This window comes from Chaetodon auriga, chromosome 13 (genome assembly GCF_051107435.1).
Source record: "Chaetodon auriga isolate fChaAug3 chromosome 13, fChaAug3.hap1, whole genome shotgun sequence".
NCBI classification, from domain to species: Eukaryota; Metazoa; Chordata; class Actinopteri; order Chaetodontiformes; family Chaetodontidae; genus Chaetodon; species Chaetodon auriga.
In genome coordinates this window covers 25876633-25890746 of record NC_135086.1, presented here as the reverse complement: position 1 = coordinate 25890746, position 14114 = coordinate 25876633, and the positions used below count along the sequence as shown (strand labels likewise).

The following is a 14114-nucleotide window of genomic DNA, read 5'->3' as shown; positions in this document are numbered from 1 at the left end:
GTATCTATTGTAGGACTCTGTACAAAGCACACAAATAATTTATCTGTTAGCATTTTTATAATTTTTTTCTCTCTCTCTCTTTTTTTTTTGTAATAATCATGTTGCAATATTTCAGGTCCTGATGAGCGAGTGAGTCCTGATTCATGCTTCTTCCTGTCTGCCCATAGCACAGTACTCATAACAGGTATGATCACACCTAGCTACTTTAATGTATTAATGTCAATTGAGTTGCCGGTATTTTTATTTTAAGAAACATTTATCAGGTGACAGATTAATTCTCATGCTCTTGTTCTGAATATGTTTTTATTTTTTAGATTTCTAGTTATCTTTAAAACAAGTAATGAACTACATTAATTTATGGATCTTATTAACATGATGAATTTCAGATCCTGGGTGTGATAGCTGTTTCCTAACTCATTGATGTGGTGTAGACGGCACTGCTGAGCTTGCCCGTGGTATGTTAACAGTCAGACTTTTCTTTCTTAAAACTGTTTTACAAATTGAGTTTCCTTTACCAATATATCCTTTGTGTTTTTTTTTGTTTGTTTTTTGCCCCCTCCCCTTCCCCTCCCAGATTTGAATGTGGCAGTGTGATTTTGATTCTGATTTTGCCTGCCTCCAATCCAGTGGCAACCAATTAGAATGGAAAATCACAGAAATAGAAATAGCAAATCTTCTAGCTGAAGTTCTTGTTTGTTTATGTAGATATTGAAACTCTTTCATAATCAGTTAAGAATTCCTTGTAGTGGCTACAACATGAGCTGACATGTTTGTAAAAATGTTAATGGCAGTTTTTTTTGGATTCACACTACTAAATTAAAGGTTGACAGCAGCACGTGTGTTGTTATAGTTTGACTATTATGCTGTTTCAATAACATTGAGAACTACAAGCTTGTTTTATTGTTATATAATAATATTGACAAATCAGGGATGTTTTGTTGGACATTTCATTTGTTTATGCTGCATCAAGGTGGTTTATAATTGTTAATGTTGGGTAACAATGCTGCAACACAAGTTGACATGTTAGTTAATAAAACTACATTTCAGGGTATTCCCTCCACAATATTAAAATGAAAGTTCACAGCAGCACGTGTGTTGTTATAGTTAGATTATTATGCTGTTTCAAAAAAAAGAGAACTCCAAGGCTGTTGTAATGTTGGACTGCATAAAAGCAGTTTACAACTGTTGGTAGTGAACCATGCTGCACCCTAATGTATGTTAAGGGTTTTATTTTGGACCAAGTGGCAACAAAATGTTAAATGAATGTTGGTGAATAAAGGAAATAACAAAAGTATGTTGGGCGTACGAAATTCATTTGTGTGGAACCTGTTGACAAACTAGAAATAGGTCACACTAATTAGTATAAAATAAATTGGATGAAAACGTATTTTAATAAATTGAACTTAAATTTATCATTTTACTTCTATGAATAAAATATATGTGTAAAGGACAAATGTAAAATATGTAGCCTGAAAATATATTATTTATGTCCATATAACATAACTGAATTTGATTGGATAAGCTTAAATATCTTTTGTTGAACAGAAGTAATTTTATCTAGTTGGGTCAATTCACTATGTGACTAACATAATACACTTTCGTGGAACCTGTTGACAAAATAAATTTAATTAAAATCAATGTTTCATTTTTTTGAGTGTACGGTATGTTAGCGACTGTGATGTAACGGCTGAGGAGAGTTAGCTTGTTTCCGATGCTAAGGCTAATGTTACTGGTTGTCACTGGATACAGAATGTCATCACTTAATAATTTTATCCTATGAGATATTTGTATGAAATTTTGTAAGAATTAGTACATGAATTCTTGAGCCAAACACATGTTTTGTGTGGTCATGGTGACCTTTACCTTTGATATCATATCATGTTCATGAGAATGGAATGTCAGTGATGGGCAGATGGACAACCCGAAAACATAATGCCTCTGCATCATCACAGCTGTCACCGGTGCAGAGGTATAATAAACTGGCACAAACACGATAGGGTTCTGGACCTTTAGGCCTTAAACCATAATAGTAAAAATAATAAATACAGCCACAAGGGTTGAAGCCATTTTGCATTCAACAAAAGGAAGCACATCAATTGGCCAAAATTAAAGCCACAAGTGGTGACAAGTGACTCTCAGGCTTCACAATGGTGAGCCAAGTAACATCTGCTAATTTAATGCTATTTAAAGAGAAATTACACACTTGTTTGATCATCACAAAGCTTCCCATTCGTACCCTCTTCATCTGATTTTAACAAAACTCTGTGTGTATGTTCAGGAGATAGTGTGGGATGTCTCCAGAGAGTTTAATCAGGATTTCTCAAGGTAATCTTGAGTTATAAGCAAATATGTGATAGGCCACATCCACTTTTACCAGTCACTATGTCTATGTCCCTAATGATTTTGGTTAATACCTGTCCCAAGAGTGTACACACAAAAATTGGTGAAATTCTGTCTACTGGGTTTTGAGGCACGCGTTTATAGTATTTGTAGTGCCCTCCTAGTAGTGCAAACACAGGGAAGATGAGAAATCTGTTTCTTAATTCAGTGAGGGTGGGTCGGTTTTGCTATGCTGTTGCCATGGCAGCAGGTCATCCTGAGATGACAGGACTCTGTTCTTTTTTTTTTGTGGGAAACCACTCTGTAAATCTAAACCTGTTGTCATTAAAGACCACCAAACTCACAATTGCTGCGGGCACCGGGGGTGTGTCCTCCACCATGCCTTCGGTGCCTGCTGCAAAAAAGAGGGCCTTTCTGTGTGGAGTTTGCATGTTCTCCCCGTGTTCACCTGGGGTATCCTCCGTAAAAATATACCCCCACTAAAGACATGCAAGAAGATCACCACCTGACCAATGGTGACGGCGAAGATGGGTCCCCGGGCGCCGGTCTGGCTGCCCACCGCTCCTGGTCTGCCACGGAGGAGGGACGACCAGGATGGGTGAAATGCAGAAGACAAATTTCACCTCGTGTGCAGTGCGTGCATGTGTGTGACAAATAAAGGGGAATGTCTCCCCCCGATTCTTCTTCTAAAATTCTTCTTCTTCATATTCCTCAACATGAAGTAGTGAAATGAATTTTAAGTGTGACAAAGATTGTACAAATATTCACATTTAAATTAAACATTCAAGTAGTGTACTGCATCAATGTCAACAATTACTAGATTGTTAATACTGATACATTGATGTGTAAGCAGCATTTGATTGTTATTGATATAGGAGGAGTTAGTTGTAGCTACATTATAACTACAGTGAAGTAGTTTGCCGCAGTGGTTCCCTATAGGTGGCACGGTGGCAACACTGTAACACACACAGCAAAAGGTCCCGGGAGGGGCGACCAGGATGGGTGAAATGCGGAGGACAAATTTCACCTTGTGTGCAGTGCGTGCATGTGCATGTGCGTGACAAATAAAGGGGAATGTCTCCCCCCAATTCTTCTTCTTCTATCAAGGGGTTGGACCCCTCCAAAGTCACCATTTAAAACTGAAGGCTTGTGAGGTGAGGGATGGGAGAGGAAAGCAAAAAGTTCAGATACACCAGTTTCCAATCCTTTTTAATCTGCTTTTCACGGAAATTGCATGATAATTTGACCTTACTGAGCCTTGAATAGGTATTTAAATTAAACTATATGAGACGTTCAGAGAGGAAGTTTCACTCTGGCAGAACTGCTAACAGCTTTACAAGTGAAACATGGTGAGACGCCATGACACTGTTCTTCTTGTAAGAGGTCAGAGGCCAAAAAAGGTTGTGAGACACTTATTTAATCTTTAAAAAAAAGCAATGTATAAGGTTGTCTTGAGTTTTATGTAAAATCTTAATCTGAAAAGTAACTACAGCTGTAAAATAAATGCAGTGGAGTAAAACGTTCAATATTTGCCTCAAATGAATTGCAGTAGAAGTAATCCAAAGTGGAAATACTTCATACATACATACATTTGGACTTACTTGTACTTAACTCTAGTACTTAATTAAATGTACTTTTCCACCATGGGAGAAGCAATCTACTTTATACCTGTGCAGCTCTAAAAGGACACTGTCAGGAACATTCATTCATGATAACTAGTAAAACAAAATAAGACTCACTGAGGTGACCAAGATGTTAATAGTGGCGCTTACATTGGAACACCCTGCAGGCACAAGTCATGCACTACAACTATTCATGTGAGGGTACAAATTAAGGCTGAAATGATTAATCAATACGCAGAAAATTAATGCAGCAATTTTGATGATAAAAAATCTGTTCTGAGTTTCTGAAATATAAAACTAAAAGCTGGTTTCCTTATGCTTCTGCCATGTTAAAATGAACACCATTTGATTTTTGGAGCATTGCTCAGACAAAACAGTACATCTGAATACGTCAGTTTGGGGAAAGTTGTGATGTTTATTTTCACTTTCTTCTAACAGTTTGTGAACCATACTGATTCATCAGTTGATGGAAAAAAATGTTAGTAGATTAATCTGCAATAGAAATATACAATAAAGAATTTTTAAGTCATGTGTACACATTGACAAACAATTTATCCCTGACATCTGAGCAAATATAAACTCAAATTTCAGCTTCACAGTGCTTTGAAGCAGAAAACACTGCACCCCAATGCAGATCCAATCCATACATTTCAGAAACAAATTGCCTTGCTTTAAATTTTCACTTCATGTGAAGACCAAAAAAATACTAATATGCTAATCTTTTTGTAGGGACATTATGGGGCATTCCTACAAAGAGAAAATAACAACGCCGATTGTCATTCTGGACCCAACATCTGCTGGATCGGGATTGGACTGATACTGTATAGTCTGAATCCTGCATTAGTATCTTGATAAAGAAATCAAATTACTATAAATCAACGGTTCATAACTCCTTATTGTGCAAACTTATTTGTATTGTCCCACTTCCTTATGTCAGTAGGTCACTGCTTCTTTGACCACATGTAAATGAAGAAGTCACTCAAATCATGGACTAAATCTTTTAATATTCAAAAAATACTTTGATTTTGGCTTCTGACACCATAAACCACCTGGATCTGCTCCCTTATTAATACAGTGTACTTCTTTACTGTTTCTTAGGAAATGAAAAGTGCAAGGTAGTGGATTCTCTGTCCTCAGTGTCCAAGTTGTGGAGGAAAGGCGACTTCAATGCTCCAAAAAAAGTCTGAATAACATCCATAATCAAAGAGTGATACTTTAGATGTCTACCCCCCCCCCAAAAAAAAGTCATGCACTACTGTGTGTGTGTGTGTGTGTGTGTGTGTGTGTGTGTAAATAAATAAAAAATAAAAATAAACAGCACAGGACACAAGTGACCACAGCCACTTGCAAAATCCAACTTGTATAGACCTCCATGTGCAGATGGAAATAAAAAATAAAATACAAAATATTTGTCAGTGACCTACGGGGGATTAATAAAGTGTTATCTTAGCACTTCTTGGCACTTCAGAATCAAACTGTTCAAAGTCCATGATAAACCAGCAGACAAAAGGGCCAGCCCTTAATCTTCCTCAGTTCTGTAGATCTGAATAGTCATTTCAAGTTTCATTTCTTAGTTTGTTTTTTTGGTTAACCTTAGTATGTATTTTATCTACTGCAGCCAGTGAGGCAGCCTCCTGTGCGCAAGAGCGTCATTCACGGCTTCACTGCATTGAACAGCTTTAATCCAGACAGAATATTTTAAAAATCACTGCAAAGTTTAGCGGAACATTGGCAGAACCTGGATTTCTTAGTAAATTTGACTGAAACACTTTCCACAGAATCAGCGTCTGTTACCGTTTCTTCTTCTGTTTTAGGAATTTCCTTCTCTTCAGTATCATTTCATACAGTTTGTCCATACCCTCATGAAGCCCCTCACCTATTATAGCACATGCAGGTTGAATGTGATAGGTAGTGGAGGGGGTGAGCTCATGCAGAGCCAGCTGCTTCTCAATGTCTGACACTGGAAGAGACTTGGGCAGGTCCTGCTTGTTGGCGATGACCAGCAGTGGAGTCCCTTGATTCTCTGCAAATTTGGTGACTTTGTGCAATTCAGTCTTGGCCTCCTCCAGCCTGTCAACATCCACAGAGTCCACAACGTAAATGATCCCATCAGTACACCGGCTGTAGGACTTCCACAGGGGCCTCAGCTTCTCCTGGCCTCCCACGTCCCAGAAATGACAACTGATGCCCTTCGCAGTGCTATTACTCAGCTTTATTTTTTCAGTGTTGAATCCAATTGTAGGAACTGTGTTGACAAATTCATTAAATTTGAGTCTGTAAAGAACTGTGGTCTTGCCAGCAGAGTCCAATCCCAGCATGACAATGTGAAGAGACTGGAGTGCAGAGATGTTGGAGAAGCTGTTGCCCATTTTATTTATTTATTTATTTGTTAACCTTTTGCAGCTGCTGGATGATTTTATCTACCAGCTACAGCTCCGATGCTCAGATCCCGCTCGTTAATTCCTTGGTTGAGGATGTAAAATTCCTCACGTGGAGGTGGTGCGCAGGCCCAGGTGCGCTCTGGATGATTGATCGGCTCTGTTGTGGCCGTCAGCGGCAGTGAGGAACGCGTTGCGCCTCGGCCGGGCGCAGCGCACCATTCATTAGTATTCTTCTCATGCACTCACATCCATTTGGCGACGTAGAAGCTCCACAGTTATACCACTCCTTCAGGACAGTGTGGACGGTGTCTACACTAGACAGGAAAACGACCTGTAGTGATTCAGTGCTCTCCAGAATTAGAGTCCCTGGAAACTGCGCACAAATAGATTCAAGATCCTGACGGCGACCTGCTCCTGTTGTCGAACCGTAAAAATAACGCTCACCGAAAAGACATGGATTCGGATTCCCGATTCGCATCAGAGCTCCAGTCCTGGTGGTTGCTGCAGCTGCGCTATTGTGAGGCTGACAAAAACAAGACCGCAAAACAAGAGGCGGCTCCGCTTCGCTCCACCCCACCGGGACAGTGCCAATGAGGTAGCGACCGCCTTCAAAGCTTCTTTGGCGTTCATAGAGACACACAAATGCTTCGGCCTGCAACTTCTTTATCTGCATATCTGCAGCGGTTGGTTCATAGCAACATATTGTAGAGACCTTAATCTTTCTAATACATTGAAGGCTCAACAGTGCTCATCGAAGTTATCTCTGTATTTTGTGACAGAAAGATAACCAGGAGATAAAAGGTATGAAAATATAATAAAATAGGAACGAATTACACTGAAAGTATGCTGTGTGTTAACTTAATGATAATACTGTATTTTCGATTGTGGTCCTCCAGAGCTCCAGCAATCAATCATAAGCAAGTTGCTGAGGCCATCTTCTGGTAGCCTATAAATGCGCAAGAACATGAAGGATGAGCAGTCTCTGAGGAACTTCAAGAAATGTATATGAAAATGCAATTTAAAATAATAATACTGATTAAAGAAAATAATAATAGTAATGTGTTCAGATTCTTTTGGAGTTCTTTTTTTTTGTTGTGGCCATGTTTTACTCAACATAATAAATAGCAAAAGCTTTTCACTACATTTAATTAAACCAAAGACCAGGTGAATTAAAACTTTTTGATGATTGAAAATTATTTGATCCTAAAGGTATATCTTAACAAATAAAGAAATTGGGATCAATAAAGAAGCAGTCTAAGTTTAAGTCGAAAAACCATGGTAATTCTTTTTGATAGACAGACAGACAGACAGACAGACAGATAGACAGAGTACTTTACAGTTTTGCTTTGGGATTAATTGAGGTCCAGCACCTACCATATATATGAATTTAAACGAGGTGTGTAACAAACAAAAACAATTTAAAGAGGCAAATAAAATACACTAACCAAAATGGACCAAGTGAAATATAAAACAGACTAAATTAAAATCTAAGCATAGAGACTACAACTAGGACCACAACTGTAATATATATCGAATGTACCATGACAGTGCCCAGTAATATACTGTAAATTAGTGCAAGCCAACATAGATGTGCAAATTTGACCAATAGTTTATCAATATTTGACCACCCTACAGTGATACCATAAGTTATGTAAATTAAAACACTGCAAATAGAAAAAAACACATAGGCAAAAGCATGTGGACACTCCCATATGCAATAGCTAGTTGAGGATTTCATTTTGGCTGTACACTTACCTCAACAAGTAATCGTACCGTCTCACTTCCTGTTTCCAGTTGCCATGTTAGTAGTAGCGTACATCTGTTAATCTAGCTCATCTGAGTGTAATTTGCTCTGTCCTTTGTTACAGCAGCCTATTACCCGCTATTTAAAGTAACATTAGTTCTGCTCAAGCGCTTATAAGTCTGTCTTATTAGCGAACGCTAATTTTACTTGTCTACACACTTGTCTGCTCTGCTCCACCAGTCTAGCCTAGCAGCTAGCGATGGCTTCTCTCTCTCCCTCTCTGGCTTTCTCCTGCTTGATATGTCAGATGTTTAGCTACTTCTCTGCCTCATTTAGTGATACTGGTACATATAATAAATGTAGTTTATTTGGTGAGTTGGAGACAAGGCTTAGTGAATTGGAAACACGGCTCCACACCATGGAAACCAAACCATTAGCTGTAGTTAGCCAGGCCCCTGTAGCCGGTGTGGACCGACCAAGTGTAGCTCTGGCTACCCGTCCCTTGACAGCTCCCGAGCAGCCAGGAAACCAGGGAGGCTGGGTGACTGTTCGAAAGAAGCATAGTCCCGAGCTAAAGCCCACGGTTCACCACCAACCACTTCATGTTTCTAACAGGTTTTCCCCACTCAGCAACACACCGGTTGAGACACTAACTGTGATTATTGGCAGCTCCATTTTGAGAAACCTGAAGTTAGTGACACCAGCCACCATAGTCTAATGCCTGCCAGGGGCCAGAGCAAGCAGTGTTGAATCAAATTTGAAACTGCTGGCTGAGGATAAGCATAAATACAGTAAGATTTTTTATTGTCGGCGGTAATGACACCCGGCTACACCAATTGGCGGTCACCAAAATTAATGTGGAATTGGTGTGTATGTATGCAAAGACAATGTTGGACTCCGAAGTTTTCTTTGGACCCCTGCCAATTCAGACCAGTGATGACATGTTTAGCTGCATGTCATCATTCAATTGCTGGCAGTTGAGGTGATGTCCAGCAAACGGTGTGGGCTTCATTGATAATTGTCAGACTTTCTTGGGAAGACCTGGTCTGATTAGGAGAGATGGCATCCATCCCACTTTGGACGGAGCAGCTCTCATCTCTAGAATTCTGACCAAATTTATTAATGAATCAAACCCGTGACAACCCAGAGTTGAGACTAGGAGGCAGAGCTGCAGTCCTACACGCTTCCCTGAACTTCCATTAGAGCAGTTACCCACCCTATACTCCATACAGACTGTGTCTGCCCTTCGACCACGTAAACTAAGTAAACCAAAAGTGCAGAGAATAGCAGTTAACTCCATCCTCTAAAGCCGTTAATATCAGTTAATATCAGACAATAATATTGATTTATTTTGTCTGATTGAAACTTGGAGTATGTTAGCCTAAATGTCCTCCGAGCCATATCAATACTCACATTCCTCAAGCTAGTGGCCGATGAGGTGTAGTTGCAGCCATTTTTGACTCAAGCCTATTTATCATCCCTAAACTGAAACTCAGTTATAACTCATTTGAAAGCCTTGTTCTTACTGGTTCACATCAAAACTGGAAAACAGACAGTTTTGTTTGTTATAGTGTACCGCTCTCCTGGTCCTATGTTGATAATGACAGCCTTAGTACTGCGTTGATCTCATTACTAGTCTCAGTTGGCTTCCATCAGAGTGCTTAACAAAATTTGACCACCTGTCACAAAAACGAGAAAACACAAATATTTTAGAAATCTTTCAAAAACTTGTTTAAAACTAAAAAAGTTATTGTTATTTATTTGGCAAATAACAAACTGAAACGACAAAATAGTCCTTTTTCACATATAATGACCAAAAAACTTAATATTTCGTATGGCCTCCTTTGGTCTTGATAACAGCTTGCATTCTTGCTGGCATTGTTTTTATGTACTTTTCGACAGTCTCTTTTGTTATTGAGTTCCAAATAGTTTCTAGCTGTTCCCACAGACTTGCTTTAGATGAAACTTTTGTGCGATCAATCTTTGAATCTACTAAATCCCAAATTTGTTAAAAAGGATTCAAATCCAGACTTTGACTTGGCCAGTCCATCAGTTCCAGTACTCCAGATTCCTTTTTTTTTTGTTCAAATAGTCTCTGCACAGCTTTGAAGTATGCTTGGGGTCATTGTCTTGTTGGTATATGAACCCACGCCCAATCAGATTCAGTCCAGAAGGGATTCCATGATGCACTAAGATGTTGTGGTAGACGGTCTTGTTCATGATACCGTCGATTTTCACTAAATTGCCCACGCTGTTTATGGAACCTCATACCATAATGGAATCTCCACCGTGTTTCACTGTGGGTGCAATGCATCTGGCATCAAAATGTTCTCTAGCTTTTCTGCGGACATAAACATGACGATGCTGACCGAAGAGTTCAAATTTGGACTCGTCCATCCAGAGTACCTTCTTCCAGTCATCAACAGTCCAGTGTTTGTGCTCCCTGGCAAATCTGAGGTGTTTCTGGATGTTTGCAGGCCTCAATAATGGCTTCTTCGCAGCTATTCTTCCCTTTAAGCCTTGTTCCGTCAGTCATCTACTTATGGTCATTCTGGAGACTTTCTCAGACTCTGATCTAGAAGCATTCATCTCTGCCGGAAGATCAGCAGTGGTCTACCTTCTGTCTCTAGTACTTAAAATCTTGAGGTGTCTGACATCTGCTTCAGTTAACGTTTCCCGCCTCTTTCTCTGGTGCATTTTGTAAGTGCCAGTCTCGGCAACTGACTCCAAAGCATACTTGACCACACTGTGAGAACACTTTATGTCTCGCTCTATTTGTCTCAGAGACCATCCGAACCGTGGAGTCCGGCAAAAAAAAAGGGGGGTGGTGTCTGCATTATGGTGAACAATCGGTGGTGTGTGGACACAAAAACTCTATCGTCAGGATGCTCCCCTGATCTTGAGCACCTAACGATCTCATGCAGACCGTTTTATTTGCCCAGGGAGTTTACAGCTGTGGTTCTCACCGCTGTTTATATCCCCCCACAAGCAGACACCACACGGGCACTGGAGGAGCTGTACAGAGTTATCGACCAGCTTGAAACTTTACACCCAGAGGCTGCTTTCATTGTGGCTGGTGACTTCAACAAAGCCAACCTGAGGAGAGTTCTGTCGAAATATCACCAACATGTGGAGTTTCCTACTCGCGGAGATAACTCACTGGACCATGTTTACACTCCATTCAGACATGTGTACAAAGCCCACCCCCGCCCAGCCCTCGGCAAATCAGATTACTCCTTGGTCCTGCTGCTCCCATCCTATAGGCAGAGACTGAAGCGCGAGCAGCCCGTGACACGGGCAGTACAGTGCTGGTCAGACTAATCAGACGACGCCCTGCGGGACTGTTTCTCCTCCATGGACAGGGACATATTTCGAGCTGCTGCTGGCAACAACATAAATGAGTACACTGAGCATGTGACAGGATACATCAGCAAATGTATCGATGACGTCGTACCGCGAGTGACCACATGGACATACCCCAATCAGAAGCCGTGAGTTAATGGAGCAGTCCGCTCAGCGCTCAGAGCATGGACAGCAGCCTTCCACACCGGCAACCCGAGTAAGTACAAGAAAGCCCAGTGCGAACTCCGAAGCAGTATTAAATCAGCTAAGAGTCAATACAGGGCAAAGATAGAGTCATGCTACAGTGACTCTAACAGCAGGGACATGTGGAGAGGGCTCAGGACCATCACAGACTACAGGGGAAAGAGCTGCAGCACGGGGGAGTTGTCCCAGAGAAGCTGAACTCCTTCTATGCCTGTTTTGAGGATAACAGCAAGCAGGAGGTGTTGCTGGAAAAAGACAACTGCCCTTTCCAGCTATCGCGGGTTGATGTGTGTAAAAACCTTAAAAGGGTGAATGCACACAAAGCTCCTGGACTGGACAACATCCCAGGCCGCGTCCTCAAAGTGTGTGCACACAAACTGGCAGATGTCTTTACAGACATTTTTAGCCTTTTCCTGTACCAGTCTGCTGCCCCCACATGCTTCAAGAAAACTACAATCATCCTGGTACCTAAAAAGCCTAATCTGAGCTGCCTAAATGGCTTTTGGCCTATAGCACTCACCTCCACCATCATGAAGTGCTTTGAAAGGTCAGTTAAGGTTCACATCTCAGCCTCCCTGCCCTCCACACACGACCCTTTGCAGTTTGCCTACAGGCCTACCAGGTCCACAGATGATGCAATAGCATTTGCACTCCACACTGCCCTCTCTCACCTGGACCAGAGGAATGCATATGTGCAAATGCTGTTCATCGACTTCAGCTCTGCTTTTAACTGCATCGTCCCATCAAAACTTGTCATGAAGCTCAGGGTCCTGAACATCAGCTCCTCCCTGTGCAGCTGGATCCTGGAATTCCTGACGAACAGACCACAGATGGTGCAGATTGGCAACATCTCCTCCTCCACACTGACTCTGAACACACCAGGGGTGTGTCCTTAGCCCTCTGCTTTTCTCCCTCTATACCCACGACTGTACATCCAAGAACAGCTCCAACACCATCATTAAATTTGCTGACGATACCACCATCATCGGCTGCATCACAGGTGGTGATGAGTCAGCCTACGGAGAGGAGGTGAGAGCACTGACATCATGGTGCAGTGACAACAACCTCCTGCTCAACGTCAGCAAAACCAAGGAGATGATCATGGACTACAGGAGGCTTCAGGGAGGAGGACACGCCCCCATCCACATCAAGGGAGCAGCAGTGGAGAGAGTCAGCAGCTTCAGGTTCCTGGGGATCAACATCAGCAAGGACCTCAGCTGGACTCGCCACACAGACCTGATTGTAAGGTCAGCGAGACAGCGCCTCTTCTTCCTGCGGCATCTGAAGAGGTTTGGCATGAACACTAGGATACTGTCAAACTTCTACAGATGCACCATCAAGAGTATCCTGGCTGAAAACATCATGGCCTGGTACGGCAGCTGCACTGCCCTGGAACGCAAAGCACTGCATAGGGTAGTAAAATCAGCCCAGCGCATCACCAGAGCAGAGCTGCCAGCCCTCCAGGACATCTACAGCCAGCGCTGCAGCAGGAAGGCCAAGAGGATCCTCTCTGACCCCAGCTACCCCAGCCACAGACTGGTCATGCTCCTGCCATCTGGCAGGCGGTTCAGGAGCATCTGGACTTAAGCCAGAAGGTTCAAGGACAGTTTTTACCCACAAGCTATCAGACTGCTAAACAGTTGAGCTGCCATACACACACACACACACACACACACACACACACACACACACACACACACACGCACACCAATACACACACTCACATACTCACACACACACTCCTGCACCTCCAGTGTTTTTTATTCTATTTCTAGTGTTTTTATTCTATTTTTATTCCATTCTATTTTTATGCTGCCTCTATTTTATTCATATTTATTTTTATATGTATACATTTTTTTTCTTGAATATTGCACAGTGAAGCGAATATTGCACCATAAAGTTGAGTTGGCACCAAGCACAAAAACATTTCATTATTGGTGACAATGTTACATTGTTATTAGCACATGACAATAAAGAATCTTGAATCTTAATCTAATAAATCATCTAATTCCCACACCCACCCACCAATAGGCAAAAAATCCTATACCAAACTCTTGTCCGATGAGTACTGTAGCTAAATTTACGGATATGATCCCATCAGCATTTAATTCAATACCATGTCTCAATACAACACAGGACTCCTATGCTAACTTTAGTCCCTCCCAAATTGACTACCCGGTTGATAGTGCTACAGGTTCACTGCGTATGACACTTGACTCTGTTGCCCCTCTGAAAAAGAAGATTAAAAAAAACTATGGAGGTTTGCTCACCCCCCAAACCGCAAATTAAAGCAAACTTCACAAAAAGTAGAAAGTAAATGGCATTCTACTAATTTGGAAGAATTTCATTTCACCTGGAATGAGAGCCTTAAAACATACAGGAAAGCCCGCCGCAATGCTAGGGCAGCCCATTACTCTGCACTAATAGAGGAAAATAAGAACAGTCCCAGGTTTCTCTTCAGCACTGTAGCCAGGCTGACAG

The 14114-nt window shown here is 41.5% G+C and overlaps 1 protein-coding gene and 1 pseudogene across 1 annotated transcript; one reads left to right on the top strand and one right to left on the bottom strand.

Moving 5' to 3' along the window:
- Positions 1 to 3615: 3615 nt before the first annotated feature.
- LOC143330866 (ADP-ribosylation factor-like protein 4C) lies at positions 3616 to 6891 on the bottom strand. The gene has a single exon (XM_076747626.1). It carries the CDS (start codon positions 6329 to 6331, stop codon positions 5753 to 5755), a length of 579 nt encoding a protein of 192 aa, XP_076603741.1. The 5' UTR covers positions 6332 to 6891; the 3' UTR covers positions 3616 to 5752.
- Positions 6892 to 8346: 1455 nt separating this feature from the next.
- Positions 8347 to 9344, top strand: LOC143330865 (uncharacterized; annotated as a pseudogene).
- The last annotated feature ends 4770 nt before the right edge of the window (positions 9345 to 14114 follow it).